The following is a 20988-nucleotide window of genomic DNA, read 5'->3' as shown; positions in this document are numbered from 1 at the left end:
TCTTTTGCATAAATATGCCCTTTGCTGTGCATTGGAACCTTTATAAAGCAAAATAAAAATTTGCCAAAATTGCACTTTTGCCAAAAATTGAATTTTTTGACTTTTTGAAAAATCGTAGCTCTTTTGTTTAAATTCGCAGGAAATTCGTTCCTACGACATTCGAAAAAGCATAAAAATACTACAAAATGGGTTAAAAATGGCCTATGTAGCTCCTCATGTTACCGAGATATTGAATTTCACAGAGTACCGAAAAAAATGTTTTGAGACCACGCCCAAACTTCCTACAATTTTAAAATATGTAATTGCTTTCAAATATTGCACACTAACGGTAGGAAATACTGGAGGCATTTTAAAAAATGGCGAAGTAAAATAACACGCGACTGATAAGAAAAAACCCCGAGTGCACGATCTAATTGTGCTGATTTCGACTAATTCGTCCAGATTTCGTTTATTTATTATTAAAAGCTTATTTATTTCCAAGATTAATAATACTTGGTATTAATAGAAAATGATTCCAATCATTATAAAATTTACCGGGTGTAACATTTAACTTGAGACATCTCAATATCTCGAAAAATAAGCACTTTTCGAAAAAATGTTTAGTATCAAAGTTGTATTATTCCGCGGGGGAAATACATTGATGACAAAATTTGTATTCCTCTGCCCCTCCATGTGGGGGGAAGGGGGGTAACTTTGATTTTTTAAATGGCACTCCCAAATTTTTATTGGAGATTCAGATTCTGCGGCTAAAAACACGTGGAATTTGTTTAAAACATTTTTTGTATTAACGATAGATGGCGCTATAAACGACAAAATTTAATTAAACTCTTTACAGCGAGTTTTTAACTAAGTAAGTGTTCAAAATGATGGCCTTCAACCTCAATACACTTATCAATTCGTATATAAGTCCTCAAGCAACGTTGAGTTCGTTTTCCAAAATGTCCCTGTATTTTTCACCATTCAAGTTGCCTTCAATTATGTGGGGACCGATAAGTTTACTGCCAATGATTCCACACCACACGTTGACACTCCAAAGACGCTGGTACTCAACTTGTCGAAGCCAATGCGGATTTTCTACACTCCAGTAATGCATGTTGTGTCTATTAATGTTGCCGTGATTTGTAAATGACGATTCGTCGGAAAACAATACGTAACGAAAAAAATTAGGATATTGTTGTATTTGGTTACGTGCCCATTGACAAAAAGTTACCCGATTTTCTTCTCCGAAAATCTTCTCCATGGAGGCCTTGGTGTAAAGAGATGTGATAAGGATGAAACTTGTGCATCTTCAGCATTCTCCACACACTGATATGAGAAATACCTGATTGCAGTGATACTTCTCGTGTGCTTGACTGGGGATTACCATAAGCCACAGCACCAAGGACTGCTGCTTGATTGTCTGCGCCACAAATTGTAGCTCTACGTGTTATTTTTTTCTGCTTGACACTCCCTTCAGTAGAAAACTGCTTGATAACTCGAGCGAAAGAAGTTCGGGACCGCACTTTGTCCGGAAAACACTGAGCATAGAGATTGACAGCATTATCAATACGCCTGCCAGCTTCTCCATAAACAAAAACCATTTCAATTTTCTCTTGTACAGTCATGTACTCCATGCTGATGAAGTATTAATACCAAAATAAAACTAACTGATTAACATTAAGGGTTTCTGCAAGTTATTTCTTTTTTTTTAACGTTTGAACCAAAAAACCCCTTTTTTACCCTTTTTTTTTTGTTATTTATTACACCTATGTATCCCTAGCAACGACGGTTTTTTAAGCAGATTTTACCAAACATTCCGGTAAGCCATGAGCGAAAAAAAACAAATTTAATTAAAAAATGTAAATTAAATTTTGTCGTTTATAGCGCCATCTATCGTTAATACAAAAAAATGTTTAAAACAAATTCCACGTGTTTTTATCTGCAATAAAAAATTGGGGGTGCCATTTAAAAAATCAAAGTTACCCCCCTTCCCCCCCACATGGAGGGGCAGAGGAACACAAATTTTGTCATCAGTGTATTTCCCCTGCGGAATAATACAACTTTGATACTAAACATTTTTTCGAAAAGTGCTTATTTTTCGAGATATTGAGATGTCTCAAGTTAAATGTTACACCCGGTATAATGAAAACATGCATTTTTGGACTCAAAAATTGGGAGTGCACGTGCACATGTGCACTTATTGAGAAGCCGCCCCTGCCAGAATAAAGAACGAAGTCGATAACAACAGTTTTTTGTCTGTGACATCATCTCAATTTATCTTATTTCTCCGCGTACATAGTAAAGAAAAGCTTCTTTTATAAGAACGGTTTTCTTTGTATTGACCATGTAGTAAGTTTACAAACAAAATCCTGCCGCAGTAGGTGGTTGTGCTGGGACTCCACGTCTATTCATTCTGCAGACATGTTCTTCCAATCTACGGGCCAAAAAGTTTACATCGTAGTTGCTGTCCAACGCTGACCAAAGCTTTTCCGCAGGAGAAGAAGCCCTTGGAAAGATTCTCTGGACAACGTTGTATTCGTTTACTACTTCGCTCCACATGCACGTCTCACCTGGGAAAGAGATATTGCACCACCTTTATAATAACATGCCATAAGCTATTTAATTACCACCAAGAAGGAGCTTTTGTTGCTCCTCATCTCCATTGAAACTGGTAGGTTCGCATTCGTAAAAAGTTTGCCAATCGCCGCCGCTGTTTAAATGGTCTAAATACCAACATGCGGACAAAAGTGCTTTTTTTCCATCATTTGTGACCTAAAGAAATTTAGTGTTTTAGTTTTTTAGTTATTGTTTTGTGCTATTAATACATAATCTAAAAATATGGTTTTGCATTTCCATATTAATGAATTTTGATTATTGTTGAATTTGTGAGATATTCTAAAATCTGGGTATTTTGCGATTCAAACATAAAACTAAGAGTTTGTTGGCATTTATCTCAGACCAGTATCATCTGCTAGGTTGGTGCACTCTTGAAAAGATATATTAATGAAACTTATGATTTACTGGTTTTAAAAATTTAAAATAATAGTTTTTGAGTAAGTTAACTTACGTCATACATCGTGTCTCGCCAATAAGAAGATTCCCAATCACGCCATACATGCACAATAGTATTCTCCGGTATATTAACTCCATTTTTAAAAACCTCTTCCCAGACAATTGAACTAAAGTTCAAATGGTCTGCTATATTGACAATTTTCTGGATGTAGTAGCTTTCCAAAGCGGAATAGGAGGTTATGTTCATACTTTCCATAAAACTTTTGATATTGTTGTCATATTCCCTGAAAATCCAAATAATAGTTGTGATCAACATGTAAACGGACAGATTTTACCAGCAATCAAAGTCCACTTCATCACCTCCTAAGTGAATAAACTGATCCTGGAAAACTCTCCTAAGTTCTGTAAATAAGTTATTGACAAAAGTGTATGTAACGTCTTTGGTAGGATCCATAGGACCATACGACCCAACCTCCACTGAGTCACATGGAGTGAGTAACTCAGGGTGGGATACACCCCATGATCTGGTATGACCTAGATGTAGTTATAATTTAATTATTACATTATCATAGTTGAAAAAAAAAACGAATAACAATACCAGGTGTGTCAAACTCAGGCACCACCCTAATTCCTCGCTGCCTGGCATACTCAATTACAGAAGCGACATCATCAGGAGAGTACACCAAGATCTGAGGGTGATATGCACCTGCATCACTATTTAAGAGTTAAAACGTAATAAAAGTATATTTTGCTTAATTTGCGTTTTCTGACCTCAGTTCAGGGAACTGCAAACTGACGTAAGGGAAACTTTGATCGTCTACGATATGCCAATGGAATACGTTCAATTTGTTGTAAGCCATACCATCTAATACCTGGTAAATTTGTTGTAATGGAATGAAGTGCCTGGATGTGTCAAGAAGCAGTCCTCTGTGAGAATATCTCGGGTAATCTTCTATTTCAGTGCTGTTTACTACAGTCTGCAATAGAATTATGAATATACATTAACAAACAGCCACAAAACAGACAGAACATCCAAGTTTTAGTCTCTAGAAGAAACAAATTACTGGGCAAATTTATTACCTCCTTTAAAACTAAAATTGTTGGAATGGTTATTTACCTATAACTACAAGTGCCAAGCAGAGTTAGGGCAAAAGTTAAAGGCGGAAAAGACGATTTCCTCTTGTTCACATGACAGTTTTTGCATTTAAGTTTTGTAAATGCCACATTTACTTGTGTCTTCGTCGACGAAATACGAAAGACGAATCGATTATGCGTGTAAAAATGTTTGAGAGAACAGCTTAACAACGTTCCACGTCAGGTGGGATTAGAAATAAACCTATCTGAAACTAAATGCATGGGAAACTCTGAAATGAGCAATTGCATTATGTTGAACGATAACAAAATAGGACAGGTTTCCTCTTATCAAAACTTCTGTAATGAAATAAAAATATATAGAGAACGCTAAACGCAACTTATCTGGAACCGCCACGTAAAAAGATTGCCAGCAAGACAAGGTCATCACTGATGGTGTGCAGGAACATTGCGAGAAAGACCTGGGGCTGTAACCCATCAATACTGCGATGGATGTATACCATGCTAGTGAGACTTCACATCACATACGGCGCAGCAGTGTGGCACAGAAAAATCGAACTTGCCACAACAAGAAAAACATTAGAAAAGGCATTGAAGGCAGAGCATTGAGATCGACCCCCATGGCAGCATTAGAGGTAATTATCGACCTCACACGGCTCCACATCATGATGAGAAGAACTGCTTGGGGACCACATCTCAGGTTGGATAAGGTACTCACTACTCAGGCAAGGTACTCACTACCCATTGGCAGTGCACACCTCGCCGATCTTCCAACTGACGAAATCATCAGGAAGTTTAGTTTCGAAAAACAATTTCATAAGCATATGTCCAGGAAGGACTTAATAAAACTGAAGAAGAACTGAGAGCAACGCACTGGCAAATACTTCCAGGACTGAGGCAGGCCAAAGATCTCCTCGGCAATTTTAACCGAGCAAGGTCAAAGACACTGATAAACCTCATTAATAACCTCAGTAAAGTTAGTCTCAAGGCATTAACGGGGTTTCTAACGGGTCATTGTTGACTCAGAGAACACCTAAGGAAGCTAAGCCTAGAAGAGGACAGTACCTGCAAGTTCTGCGGAGAAGAATCAGGAACACCCCACCACATCTTGCTGGAGTGTTATGCTGTAAACCACAAAAGATTAAACACACTGGGATTATACCAGCTGGCTGTGGAAGAAATACCTCGAACAGACCCACTCAAGATCCTGAAATTCCTAAAGAAACTAAATCTTGAGGGGCTGCTATGAACAAGGAAACCTTGAGATAGCAGAAGAAGATGGGGTACATTAGATCTAATCATGTCGCAGTACATCTGTCATCATCCACACCTACCATTACCATTACGCTAAACGCACGAACGAAAAGAGAATTCGTTTGATCTGGGCTGCTTATGGAAAGTTTGTTCCCTCGGTTCTAACCTATGGTGCTGAGATACACGCTGACTCTCCGAATAAAATCAAAATAGCACAAAGGAGGATGGAGAGAGCCATTTTCATTGAGGGACCGGATTGCCAACAACGTAATAAGGCGTAACTGACGCCGTGGCAAGGATACATTACTTGAAGTGCTGAAGTGACCAAAAGTAAAAGTACCACCTGTACCACCTTCCACCGTAAATGGTGGTTGAAATCATCAGAAACGGCACGATCCTAGTCGAGCTAATGGAAAAATATTTATAGTTTCTGATTAAGAAACTCTTTCGTTCTAGGAAATTGATCTTCAGGTCCTCTTCTGTTTCCAGGGTAAAAATTTAATTTTATTGATAGATAAACTTGTCTGTGGTTAACTTCCTCAAGACAAACTAAGATTATTGTTTGTTAGAGGTAAGGATACAGAATCCACAAACCAAACCTAAAACAGTAGAAGTTGGTGAAAATATCACTATTCTCCAAACAGTCCATGAAAACCTCTGCCAAGAATGGAAAAAGGCAACTCTCCATGGCCAGGTTCACGGTTCGTACTAGTTAATGTTAAACAAAAAGAAGTATTGTTTAACACAGTTCTGTTCAATACAAATACTCAAGAGTAAGATGATGTTCTCCGTGTCATTATAATATGCGTTAAGAGGGTTGAGCAAGCTTCTAACGACCAAGACGAACTTACCGACAGGCACCCGGGTAAGTAGGCTAGCTAGGGAAAAATATTCTATATATAATTTTTGATGCTGCGCTTAGAGTAGAAGTAAGCAGTAAGCAAGTTGAGCACAAATTTCTACTAAACGCAAAATTCTGCTGGATGAACGAACGTGTGTTTCCAGTTCCAGCGAACTCAACTTAATCATAATATTTTTGAATATTATTATTAAAATCATGAAAGGAAGTAAGTAGTAGTAGGAAATATCGTTTGACTTTAGAAAATATAGTACTGAACAGGACGGTCGAACAACCACTGACCAGGGGCCTAATTCTTGTAAGCAAGGAACGGAATCCTCAAGAGAAGTGTTTGATGTGACACAAGAAGCTGACAATGGCGGGTTCCTGTCACATTCTACAAGCCTTTCTCTTGATAATTCCCTTCCCTAGTTTTAAGAATACGCACCCTGGGCTTTGTTTTTGAACTTCCTGGTATCAATGAGAAACTTCAAGAGCCATGCGGCATGTTTTATACAGAAATGTAAAAATAAGACACAAAAAGTGGAAACGTAAGCATACCTTTTTTACTTTTACTACTTTGACAACCAAACTATATAAAATAATTTTTTGTTCAAACGGACGTGAAGTACTCACTTCACGTACAGTTTAGCGGCCGTGAAATGCACTTTTACGGCCCTACGTCCGAAAAAAAATACAGGGAAAAAGTAAATTAACAATCACTATGTCACCGTCTACGCTTATTATTGCTTGCTGGTTACGATTTCTCTATGTGACCACTGTGTGCACCAATTACAGCAATACACCCATCCATATCAGTTCAGCAATCTTCGTCTCCCAATTTCATTTTTGCGTAAATGAAAAAATGGAAAATATTTCTGACAAGAGTCAGTCTATTATTTAACGTCACATCAACAATGCATAACCAGCAAACTTAACGATAAACGTCGCCGTGATTGCTAGACCCTTCTCATTTTATTTATCAAAAATTAAGAGTTTCTAAATAAATCATTCTGATCAAAAAATTTTGTGTACACCTCGGCCGTGAAATAATTTTTTTGTCCTCAAAATTGTTGTCCTCGGCCGTGAGACGGCCTCGGACGCCAAACTTTCTTTCGGCCGAAAAAATACTATTATTTACAACCATATATGTAATGCTGTCATTACTAACGTCATTGAAGGTTAGGAAGTATCATATTGCGCACCTCTACTTCCCGCCCTCACTTCCCGCCCTCATTTCCCGCCCTCTAAAATTGTGATTGTTAATATTTAAAAAAAAAAAAAAGATGATTGAATCAAATTTTTTAAATGTCAGATAAAGTCGGATCGATATTCAGTTCGCAAATAATAAATTGAGAAAAATGTCCTGGATTACAACTCGAATTGTATGCATTCTAACGGTTATAATGCCTATAATACATTACAATACTAAAATTAACATGATCTAAACTAAAACAAACTACTTATTGAAATTAATGGTTACATTTGAATTATTATAAGTGTTTATAGAAATATTTAGGCCAGTACCAGCACTGGCGTCTCCAACAGTTGTCTCTTTGGTCGACAAATTAATTTGCTGCTGAATGACTGAGGTTTGTTACTTGCAACAGCTTCAGAAGACATGGCACGTTGGGACAGCATAACAGAAAAGCAGAAGAAAAGCATATAGAAAAATGACTGCTTGGTAGTTTTTTGTTAAATGTAATATTCTAGATATGTTCAGAATGAAACAATGATTTGTAAATTTTGATATAAATATGATGGTTGTAAATAAAATAGTATACAAACCTCGGTAGGAAGTTTCATTCCTGTCTCGAGATCCTAGCTAAACCTCGACGCTTCGCGTCTCGGCTATCTAACTAATCTCTCGACAGTAATGAAACTCTTCCCACCCCGGTGTGTAATATACTATTTCACGGCCTAGGTATACAAATAACTATTAGAAAATTCAGATATAGCTAAGCTTAAATGCAAAATGTATCGAACAGTGCACTTGTATACTGCTAAACAAATGAAGCGCAGAATACGACATGAATTAAACTTGATACATGTAGAAATTAAGTAAACGAAATACACCAATATACAATTTCAGCAAAAAAATAACTAAACTGCTCGTCAAAAAGAATGGGACAGCTTCATTTTTGCTCTTTTTTGAACGGCTGCTTCTTCAAATTGGTTCTTTTTAATTCTCTTGCTTTAAATTCGAAAGTATTGAATTTAACATAAGATTAGCAAAATTACATTTCAATTCACCCATTTTAGGTGAACATTTACAAACCGCGAACCTTTATAAACAGGGTGGGTTAAAAAATCATACAAAAAATAAATCAAATGTTTTACCATACAAATAAAACATGTATCTTAGTAAGGGTACTTAGGTAAATTTAATCGAAAATAATGGTTTTTAATTTAAAAAAAACCAAGTCCACAACATTCATATCCGATGACTTTGCGGGCTACAAACCCATTTGTTCTTAATACCTTGTCGGTCCCCCAGCAGTTTGTTGCAACTCCGCAACCCTTCTTGGCATGGTATCCACCAACTTTGCGATAAAATTTTGGGGAATTGCCTCCCACAACCGTCACCATTTCTGCCAACTCAGTCAAATTTTGAAATTCATGCTCTGAGCCATTTATTCTCAATTTCATTCTACTCCATACGTGCTCTATTACGTTCATATCCGGTAACCTTGCAGGCCACTCCATTCGTTCGATGTTGTTCTGTCTCAAAATTTCTTGTACGATTCTGGCTCGATGTGGACGAGCATTGTCGTCAATTAAGATAAAACCGTTCCCAAAGTTTCGAGAAAAGGGGACAACGATATCACGTATACACATATCCCTGTACCTCTGCGCATTCATACTATCCTCAATCAAAATGACTAAATCTGTTCTTCCATTCCTCATAATCCCGCCTCAAACTGTAATTCCACCTCACCCAAAAGCAACCCTAGCATCCATGCATTCTTCCATATATCGTTCATTTCTTTCTCTCCATACCAATTCATACAAATTGAACTCTGTATGAATGCAGTTTATAAGTTTTTACTTATGTTGGGTAGTTTTAAGTGTAATTTTTCTAATCTCGTATTTCATCCGAAAAAGATCTAAAGAAATAAATTGTTAAATTTAAAACAAGGGAATTAAAAATAACCACATTTAAAAAAAAATCAATAAATATTGTAAACGGCCCTTAATCGCCAAACTGGCGAAAACGTCTAGAGATATGAATTGGACTACTAAACAAATAGTGTGCTTCTCTATCCAATATCATTATTTTCCATAAAAATGACTGAACATGCTAAGATTTATGATAAAACATATAATTTTCTTTTGGGTCACCCTGTATCTCGCAGTGTATGTTTTTTACTTAAATTGGGTAGTTTTAAGTGTAAACTTGCTAATCCCGCTCTTCTTCCACAAAAGATCTAAAGAAATTGTTTAATTTTAAACAAGAGAATCAAAAGTAACCGCATTTTAAAAATTTTGCAATAAATTTTGTAAACGGCTTTTAATCGCCAAACTGGCGAAAACGTTTAGAGATATTGACCGCAAGACTCGATTAAGGCTATTGTAAAACGTAAAAAATTTTTTTGCGAGAAATGGCCTTAGACCGATTTTTTCATTTTTTGACTACACCTCAGTCACACCCTGTATACTCGAATCCGTGGCACCTTTCAAAAAGATCATTTAGGTCAAAAGAAAGAGGAAGAAAATACCTTTTAACCCCCAAAAAATTATTAGAATCAAGTAAATCAAGTCAAAAATTTTGCTGTCCAATTCTTTATGACGAGCAGTTTATTTGTGAGGAGTTTTTTTGTTCCTTCTTTTTTTGCATTGCATCTGAATTTTCTACAATTATTAAGCTCATACTGTTTTGTTGTCAGAATACTTATTTATCAACATACACGTATGTAAAATTATGGTTTTTTCAAAAGTAAAACCAAAACAATACATTTCCTTAAGAGAAACCAGAAGGCGAACTCTCTAACGAATAGCAAGAAAATTTCTTTGCTATCATAGAAAACCCTTCTCTATCGTAATATATGGTACTCTCTACGTTTCAATTGGCGAAGATCGGCACTCAACGTAGCTATTCGGGTTGTGTAAAATAGAAAGACCAAATGAGGTCTTGCTATGATTTTATCTCTCTTGCGGCTATGAAATTTTGTATTTGTCAATCTTTCTTTTCCGTCGTCTTCTAAAATTCAAATGTTTTGTTTTTTAACCTTTATGCCCGTCAGTGTCAACATTGTGTCAATAAGGTTGTGTTGGGGACCAATTGATTGTGTTTGCACCCCCCTTTCTTTGTTTTTGAGTTTTTAGTTAAAGTGTTAATGCATCTATTAGTTATTGTTTTTGAGGTGTAAGCTGTTCATGATGGAATGGTTGAGTTATGGCTATATGGGTTCCATCAACACATCCTAAAGTTCCATCCTACTTTCTTCACAAAATGCATAAAAATTGGTAGCATGTTTACAAGGAACTGAGAAATATTAATGGTCTTACAAGAAAATAAGAAACTGAAGAGACAGAACTACAATAAATAAAACCAACAACAAAAATGGCAACAAAACAGATTATTTTAGAATGTAAACTTTGAAATATATGATTAATTACTGAAAAAGAAAGTAAAAAACGTAGAATTATTCAAATTATTGTCATTGATACTTGTCATTAACCCTGAATACGACGAATCAAGTAAAAGCCCTAGATTTATTACTAGAAATTAGTCAATGTTTTTAGGACCGATAAGTTCCCGTTTTCTGTTGACGGTGTCGGCCGAATGTGATAGAAAACAGCTTAGAGAGTACCAACAGTTAATAGAAAGAAATTTTCTTTCTTGTCTATTTCTATGCGTTTTCTATTTCCTACATCGTTACGGAGTTCGCCTTCAGATGCTTACTTCGCCACTATTTAATTTCTACAGATTTTTTTTATAAATTGTCAAATCTGAAGTTTGTAACTATATACAAGAAAGTCACATTCGTCTACAAGGATATCAATCGTGCTAAAGGGAGATGTGGTTTTTTATGGAAATTCCAATAGTGCGGCTGTTGGTCATTTGTGATATCTATACCACCACCATGATCCATCAGGAACTGCCACGATCCATTATGGGAAAACTGTAAGGAGCATAATTCTGAAAATTTGGTGGTATACCAAAGTCGACAGGAGCAGCTCCTCGAAAATATTTTTAAATTGGTGGCGCTTCCGGTTATACGGGAAGTAGGTACCAACTTGCTCATTTTAGATGGAACACCCTGCATATTATTATATTATATAGATTCTGTTAACGATTTCAAGTATATTTCATGTATGATCATATCTGCAATGGTTATCGAGAAATTACCGTATGAAAACTGACATTTTCAGTTTCAGATGATAACTACTAAGCAGAAGGAGTTAGAGCTTTCATGTTCCTATCTTAACTTTTCCTGGTGTATGCCACGGTCATACTACACAGATGTCTTCTTCTTTTTATTCATATTTAAGATCTCGCGATCTGTTAGTTTTGCAGGTTCCTCTGGATCAGCTCCTGGGAGGTGGACTGCCAGCTGTCCTTCCATCTCTTAGGTGGTCTTCCGGGTGCTCTTTTCCCTATTGGTTTTCCTTCAAGTGCGATGCGTGGCCACCTTCCCTCTTCCATTCTTCTCACGTGAGCGTACCAATATCTTTTTCTTTGTCTCTCCCATCTTACGATGTCTTGTACCCCACATTGTTCCCTAATGTCAGTGTTCCTAATTCGGTCTATTCTTGTTTTTCCCATTATAGTCCTGAGCGTTTTCATTTCGGCAACTCGAAGCATTTTTTTCGTTTTGTTGGTTTCTTCTCTGGTGTCTATTCCGTATGTCATGATTGACTTTTTTCGCCTGTATTCGTTCGCCCATATTATCTGCGACATGGCAGTCGCTTTGTTGATCTGGCTTCTTAGGTCCTTCACTGGGTCGTGATAACTCGACAGATCCATACCCAGATATTTGAATTGTGACCCTTGCTCAATAATTTTGTCCTGAACTGCCTTACATCTTACGGGACCTTTAGCAAAGGTTATGCTTTTCGTTTTTTCTATAGATATGGTCATGTTCATCGCTTGGCTGACCTGGCAGAATTTGTGTAGTTCTCTCGGTATATCGTCCTCCGTTTCTGCGAAAATAGCTGCATCATCGGCGTAGCATACCATGCTGATTCTTTTATTCTGTCCCATTCGGTATCCCATATTTAGTGATGATACTTCCTCTATAATTCTGTCCATTAAGAGATTGAACAGAAATGGGCTAAGGCTGTCACCTTATCCGATGCCTCCTGGTGTCGGTATCTCTTCCGTATAAGTGTCTCCTGCCTTTACTTTAGTCATGTTGTTCACATTGAGAGTGCGGACTGCTCTTACGATGGTGTCTGGCGTTTCTTTCGCTATCAGTATATTTATAATGTCGGAGAGGCGAACCCTATCAAATGCCTTGGTCAAATCGATGAGGCAGACATATGCTGCTGTATTATATTCCATTGATTTTTCTTTTAGTTGTTTGACTTCACAGATGTCAATTTTTTTATCTACTCCTAGCATGGTAATCATTCATTACATAGCTCATTTTGAGTTACGTAATGAGCGATTTTACCGCACTAGTGCGATAATAATCGATTTTATCGCACTAGTGCGATAAAACAACTTTAAATGAAAATTTCTGCTGTAATTGTTTATTGAATTTAAACATAACTTTGATAAAACCATGAACAGACCTATCTTAAATAATAACTATATTTTACTTTTTATAAATATTAAAAGTGAAATGAATTCCTGAATTAGAAAGTTCTTGGATCGAATTTACACAAAAAAGAAAAAAAAGGCTGGATGAACTATAGGTTGCTGCCAAGGTTTCAAAGTACACGAGTAACATTTTTTCTTGAAAAGGACTCTTTATGTTCTTGGTCTCGCACCAGGTGACAAAACGTTGATACATTTTTTCATATTTCTCCTTTGACTTGGCAGGCAACAAGCCAGATACCACGTTTGCGGCAGCTTCTTCAATATCTGACGGAAGTTCTTCAGACATGTTCATAACGAAATGCACTTTTAAAAATTTGTGACTGACACTGTTAAATTGTCACTTAAGTGATATGTGGAAACAAATGGCCACCATGGCAACAACACCAAAACAGTACAGCGTAGATGACAAAATTTAAGGGTAACAAATAACTACCCGTAGCAAGCATATACGAGACGTTCCTAAATAGTTCACATTGCACAAAATATGAATTTTTTTCTTACTTTACGCTGCTTCTGATGGTCGTAGATAAAATGTTGTACATCACCCGTGGGGTATGGCAAATTAACGTACTCGTGTGATCACCACAACTCGGTCTACGACCTCGTCGTGGCAACACTCCCACTTATGCCTATAAAAATGCTCATACCCCACTAGTAATGTAAATAACTATTATTCTATTAATTTGTTGATACCTGTCAAAATTTAAAAATGTTACCGGGTGATGCATCTCAAAAAGTTAAGACAGGAACATGCAAACCGTTTTACTCTATCTTTATCTGATTAAAACTATGACAGCTCAAAGTGTGAAATGTTTCAAAGATCAATATCTCGAAAACAGTTGCATATAGATATAGATTATAATACATAAAACATGCGCTACATTTTTAGGAGAATTCAAAAATATAATAATATACAGAGTGGTCCATTTAAACTAGTGAAGTTGGTACCAACTTTGAATTCCTACGGTGGTATCACGAAAGTAAAAATATTTTCACGACACACAAGTTTCACGATTATCTATGTTAAACCTTCTTTCATGAAGATGGAGTTACTTTTCTGATGAAGTCAATAAGCAGAAACACGTATCTAGCACTGTCTGATTTGACTTTAAAAGGCTAGGCTAAGAAAATTTCCAAATGAAGAAGCAGTTAATTGTAAGTTATTACATACCGTAATCTTGTCACTACCAAGGTAAAGTAACTGTGAAAAAGTTTCTAATCCTCGCAGTACTCCCCACACACTATTGGCAGACAACCTTCCAGCACCATCAGCGATACTCAATGAGTCTGAAATAGTTAATAAAAACATACAAATAATATTTAAAACAATATATCACTTAAACTTACAAGCTTCATCCATAAACAATACAGGGTAAGCACTATCATCACAAATTCCATTCAATGATACCACAAGTTTTTCCAGTTCTCCAGAATAATTGCTGTGAAGATTAATGGCTGTTGAGGAATCCTTGCTAACTAGAGGAGGCAGATTTTGAACAATTTCCATATATCTTCTGAAGGCATTGTACAGAAGATTACAACTGGCTGCACCTTCTAACTGCTCAGTTTGGAATCAAATATAATGTTTTAAATTTTTTCAAAAGGTCTCTTAACAACACAAATCTTGTAGATATTTGTTCATGCTTTAGTTTTAGTTTTATAGTGCACCGGGTGTCTAAAAGTGAAGTAACCAACCGTATTTATAATTTTTGGAGTAAATTGACCAATTTTTTATTTGTTTTGTGAATTGTAGCTCAACTTTTCGTTGATGTAAAATGTCTGTATCGATATTAATCTGTTTTCACTTTCAATTAGCATACAAAAATTGTTTATCCTAATTGAATAGACGAAAGTTTGGTTTGTTACTAAAATTTGGTACACCCGGTATATCAATACTAAACTAACCAAAAATAAAGAATACACAAAGATTTACCAGATTCGATTTTCCGGATTAAAACGATCAAGTTAAGTTGAAACATCGATACAGACATTTAACATCAAGTAGAACTAGAATTTGACGTAGAATTCAAATATCGAAAAAAATGTGATAATTTAAAAAAATTCATAATTTTAAAAAGACAAAAATATTTGCAGGATTTGTATTTTGCAATTTTTTTCTAAAATCAAAAATAAGCGATTCTTAAAATTCATCACTTACCCTGTAGTTACAGGGTGTTTCAAATTCGAGACACAAAGCTGCGCAATTTGAAGTTCAACAATATACCATTTTAACATTTGAAAAATTCCGATTACTTCCGGAGAAAAAATACGAAATTTTAAAAAATGGGTTTTTATTTTGTTTTTAGCTTATTTGAAGAGATAATTCAAAATTGGCAACCGGAAACACTCTCAGGACATCCCAGGAGACATGGTCGAGCATGATAATCAGTTTTTACCTAAAACTCTATGGACAGACGAAGCAAGCTTTACCACGAGAGGGGTGGTAAATTACCATAATTTACATATTTGGGCACACGAAAATCCGCATGTTATTCGTTCACATGATTTCCAACATGAGTTCTGCTTGAATATCTGGAGTGGCTTGATTGGGAATACGCTTTGTGGACCTTATATCTTATCCGATCGCCTGAACAGTAAATTATTTTATGACTTTATACAAAACCATTTATTTGAGTTTCTTGACCAGAGATGTGGATCCAGCTAGATGGAGCGCCAACCCGTTACGGAAGAATAGTTCGACAGTGGCTCGACAGAAATTATCCGTAACGTTGGATAGGTCGCTCAGGACCTATTGCTTGGCCACCTAGATCCCCCGATTTAAATCCACTAGACTTTTATTTTTGGGGAGCTCTTAAAGGAAAATTATATGAATTACCAATTCAAACTAGAGACCAGTTAATAAACCGCATCCAAGAAGGTTGCCAAGAAATTCGGCGACGACCATCCGCAAATTTTACGAGCAGTCAATTCTTTAGTTCATCGTTCGTCGAACGACACCATTTTGAACAATTTTTATAATTTTTCATAAAATGTTTAGTTCTTTGTTGCTTACAATTAGTTTATTGCCTCGATAATTTCGAATTTCGATTACTCGAAAAATTTCCAAGAGACCTTTTTCCTTCAAAATTAAACGGGAAATGGAAAAATCAATTTTACTTTTATAAAAAGTAGTGGCGTATCTATTTTTTTTTTTTAATTATCAGGTGACTTATTAATACACGCGCCACTAATGAAGATAATAACAATTTTTTAAATGGCGAATAATCGGCTCTTTATGTTTATGAAAACTACAAAGTTTCATTAAGATATGTATAGGCGTTTTGGAAAAAAAAATAATTTTGCGTTTTTTTTATAAAACTTTATAAACACCCTATATTTCCTAAAAGACGCATATCCGGGATACAGTTTATAGAGCAAACTGGGATTATTTTTGGACGTAGAATACGTGGTTAAAATTTGTGTATTAAAACCTGAATCACCCTCTGCATAACAAAAGGCAGAATTGGACCTTAAATTGTGCAACTTTGCCCTAATTTAACTGACCTCGTATCTCTTACTTTTGCTGAGATCCCAATGATGTGGCTTAAATTTCACACACCCTGTACATACCGATACTGCAAATTTATTGCATTAAATATATTTAATTTTATCTACATTATCATAGTAATTAGCTAAAATCACACTGTTGATAAACAATGCTCTATGGGTGATACGCTAAGACCAAAATATCGATTGTATCTAAAACTAAACGAATACAGTTTTAAAACAAAAATACATATAGATATATTTTCATTTCGCAGTATATGTATGGTATATCTTCAAACTGTGAAATTTTTTTTCGGTTTACTAAACAATACTAAAAGTATCAAAATTTTCAAATTCAATATTGAAGAAAAGAGGGAAATTCAGGTAAAAACTTTTACCAACAAAAATTGTCTACATTAACCATCAGTTGCCTGCCTGAAAACTTAAAAATATTTTAAATGTATTCCTTATGGCCATATTACTTGATAACATTTGTAGTTTCCTAAGTACAGTCGACGTTCTAACCGGTACAGTTTTGGAGATATGAACAAACCGTTGGTGACGTTTTACTAGTTCAATGTACTCAACGTCTGTTCAACGCTATAATTAAAGTGAACCGACAAGTAATATGGATATAGGCAAAAATAAACGAAACTTGAACCAAAAAAAAGCAGACAGATTTTCTCAAACTGTTTTGGTATGTACCGATACAAAGATACAAGTTTAAATCACTTTGTCTCTAAAGGTACTAGTCTACTGGATACATTTGTATCGCAACAATGTTCAACTATCATATGATGACAATCCGAGATACCGGTCGAACTTTGGTGCGCCAAAAGTGATATGTAAACTTATGTCTGTGAAATTTGGTAAATAATTCCAATCAGTCATAGAAAAAATAGTCTGTAAATCTGTAAATAGTCCATTGTTCGAATGAGCATCCTTTCGTCCACAGCCCTCAGCTTTCGTCTTTGTGCGATGCTGTTTAATAATATGCTTATTACTCGCTAGTTTTAAATTGATAATAACACCCATTATCTACCCCCTGAGTAATGATTACTCACTGGTTAAGTCCACCAGCGGACACCACCAATATATAGCAAAAATCAAAGTAATGTGGAGCGAGGTGCTACACTACACTACAAAGAATTGTGTACCGTTCTCGCGGTCTGAGTTTACCCGTGCGTCATCCCCCTGTGATTTAGAAGTAGACATGCATTATTGACTTCATCCTTGTCTATTGTTCACTTTCAGAAAGGGTAAATATCTAAGTGAATTTCTTCCAAAAAAACATTTACTGATTAGCGCTTTTATTTCAGTCATTGTCAGTTCGAAAACCATCGAAATTTATTTGATTTGTTTACTATTAATTCTTTTCCGTTTCTTTGTGTTGTTAATCATTTATGAAGTTTTCTATTTACCACACCACCACAGTTCTTTTAAGAGCTATTGTTTCTACGCTTTTAACATTCTGTAAGTACTTTCATAATATTATTATTAATATTTTTATTTTTTTTATGTCGGCTGTCACTATCTAACCAAAATTGGCACAAATACTAACCTGTTTTGAAAAAAAAGTGGGAGTGTTTATTATGGTTTTTATTTAGCCATTTGGTTTTTCCTAAATTCGGAATTACTTACTATTACAGTATTTTTTTAGAAAATGCCTGGAAAAATTTTCTGCAGACAAGCCCAGCAGTTAATTCTTAACTTTTATGAATATTTTGAATTGGAAAAAACTAATGGAGGACCTTTAGAAGCTTTATCATCTGTTCAGGAAGAAAATAAGAAATTTTAAGACCTTACATATTCTTACTGATGTATTTTTTTTGATACTAGAAGTTTGTAGCTGCTTTGAAAATTTCCCGCAAAACTGTTTATTCAATTCGGGAAAAACAAGCAAGTAATCTTATGATTTCCTTACCTAGAAAACCTAAATCGAGACGTTATCGACGGGTCAAGACCACTGATTTATCTGAAAGCATTAAAATGGATGTTCGAAATACATTATATGATATGTACAACGATAGTATGTTAATAATAGTAAAATATATCTACTTTTGTAAGAAACATCTATTAACATTTCATTGTTTCCAGAGACTGAGATTTTTGGGTTGCATTATAGATTTTTCATAAAAATTTCTTCAAACATAATAATAAAGTCATAGAAAAAATAAAATAAGCGTCTAAAATGTTTTCCAGCGGGTTTAAAATAAAATTAGTGGATTGCAACCTGAAAATGAGATATGAGATACTACAGCATCAATCAGAATGTCTTATTAAATTTTTAATTTGTTGTATTTATTTTAGAGAAACATGTAACCATCCAGAACCTAAATCAAGAGCTTAAGGTTAAAGAAATACTACATATTGGTGTGATACATCTCTGCGAATTTTGGTAAATAAATTAGGTTTCAAATTTAGACGGAATTCTATGATCCAAACGGAGACTTCTCATAAATAAAAAATGTTATTTTGGTCAAGATATTTTTGATTTGCTTTGGTATGAGGATGTTTTAGTGCAAATTTGCAGCCAAAGATCTCTACTTTCTGACTGATAATACACGCAAAATTTTAAACGTGACGAAGCTTTAGACACGACCTTTTCTCTAATATGAACACAACAGGTTTGTTGACGAAAACTTGATTTGATTCATATGATTATAAATGACGTAGCCTTCGTGACGCACGGGTAAACTCACTCCGCGAGAACAGTAGTGTAATGTAGAAACGAAAATGTTTTGAATGTAACGTTTTGACGTGAACGTTTGCTTCTTCATATGTCAAATTCAAAATATTTACCCTTTTGTGGTGACGTAGGAGTCCATAGTGTTATTCCTAATCCTTAACTTACCTTCCTATTACATCGTTACGTAATCTCGATTATTTTATTTTGGTTTTCGCTATAGCAGTCAAATTGTCTGGTACCAAACCGAACAATAGCAGATAACAGCTTTGTCAAGTTGAGATCAGATGATATTTTAATCTGGGTGACGGCGCAGCGTGTTACTTCCTTTTGTTGTAAATACTTATACCATAGAAAGTCGTAGAAAATGCATCGTGTCGCAAACTTCATCTTCGTGAGTAATGATGCATCATTACATGCTTGTTAAATAATATGCTATGTTTCACCCTTGTTGTACAATATACTATTTTGCTTGTCTAGGGCAACGACCACAATGCAAGCCAGTATTGAAAATGTCAGCGTAACCAGTTTGATATCAATATTAATTTGTTAATAGCTGTGATCCTAATTTTGAGGACGCAGGAAGTTAGTTGTATTAAATTATTTAGCATTGTTTGTAGAAACAAGATTGTATGTATTACGCGGACATTTTCACTTTTATGCTCTTGAATGATTGTATTCTGAAAGCATAAAAATCATGTTTTGCGCGCTTAATACATAAATAGCTATTAGTTCTATTCCTTATGGCCATGTTATAGATACAGTCGATGTCCAGTCTTAGTTGATCACCCGATACTCGTACAAACAAAATGTCGCCTCTTTCGTGCTGACTTTTTATCGCAAATGTGTTTACTCAAACTAATTCACTCAAAAATTAACAATTACATACCTCAATTTTAAAGGCTTGACTATTAATGCTAAAAAACTCTTCGGTTGAAATTTGGTTTTGTGGCTTGGGCCACACGTAACCTTTCGTGGCGGGATGTGCAGGTCCCGGGTTGACAATGTACCCTTGAATCGACAAGGCACACATAGCAAGTACGACCGTCCTGAAACCTCTCATTTCGTTTTTCGCTCACGACTAATTGTCGTTAATGGAATTTTATATTGATTTGTCCCCGTTTATTTGAATTGGCTATTGAACGCTGAGATAAACGCAGAGGGTACTGCAACTTTGAAGTACTTAGGTCGCACTTGTTTGCGCAAACAATAATTTTACGTAGTCTAATGTGTTTCAATGGGGCTATTAAAGTTGTAAGCAAATATTGCTTACAGCGTATGTCAAGGTCAATAAAAGCTGTCTAAACCGTGGATAATATACCAGGTGTCCAAGAGCACCCTGGACATAGGAGATTAACATGGGAAAACGGTTTTGATTTTTTTGCGCCTATACGGTTGATTTGATTGAAAAATCGTAATAATGAAAGTTGTAGTACCTATCACGGACTAGTTTTCTGTGTTTTTTTCAGATCTCTAACTTGAGCCCTTTCGTCGTAAAACACGAACAAAAATGAGAAAATTTAAACTTTTGGCCTGCACTGTATAGGCGGTTGTCGAGCAACGGGTAAACAGGTCATTGTTGCTGGTACGGTTGCTCAACAACCGCTTATACAGTGCAGGTAAAAAGTTAAAATTTTCACATTTTTGTTCGTGTTTTACGACGAAAGGGCTCAAGTTACAGATCTGAAAAAAATACAGAAAACTAGTCCGTGATAGGTACTACAACTTTCATTAATACGATTTTTCAATCAAATCAACCGTACAGGCGCAAAAAAATCAAAACCGTTTTCCCATGTTAATCTCCTATGTCCAGGGTGCTCTTGGACACCTGGTATAGTTTTTTTCCACTATTAACCATATTTTTGATGGTCC

At 35.5% G+C, this 20988-nt stretch overlaps 1 protein-coding gene across 2 annotated transcripts; it reads right to left on the bottom strand.

Moving 5' to 3' along the window:
- Positions 1 to 2214: 2214 nt before the first annotated feature.
- LOC145729037 (beta-hexosaminidase subunit alpha-like) lies at positions 2215 to 20214 on the bottom strand. Of its 2 annotated transcripts, XM_081979643.1 has the most exons (9): positions 20006 to 20214; positions 14292 to 14502; positions 14116 to 14231; positions 3763 to 3968; positions 3590 to 3705; positions 3327 to 3525; positions 3047 to 3275; positions 2607 to 2751; positions 2215 to 2549 (listed from the first exon to the last, which is right to left on the bottom strand). In XM_081979643.1, exons 1-9 carry the CDS (start codon positions 20177 to 20179, stop codon positions 2335 to 2337), a joined length of 1611 nt encoding a protein of 536 aa, XP_081835769.1. In that variant the 5' UTR covers positions 20180 to 20214; the 3' UTR covers positions 2215 to 2334. The 2 variants fall into 2 exon arrangements, with proteins under 2 accessions (XP_081835769.1, XP_081835770.1); XM_081979644.1 differs by lacking the exons at positions 14116 to 14231; positions 14292 to 14502.
- Positions 20215 to 20988: the final 774 nt, after the last annotated feature.

Source organism: Ips typographus, linkage group LG5, assembly GCF_016097725.1.
Source record: "Ips typographus isolate SLU linkage group LG5, UJ_Ityp_2.0, whole genome shotgun sequence".
Lineage (NCBI taxonomy): Eukaryota > Metazoa > Arthropoda > Insecta > Coleoptera > Curculionidae > Ips > Ips typographus.
Note: the sequence above shows the minus strand (reverse complement) of the source record. Positions and strands in the feature narration are given on the sequence as shown.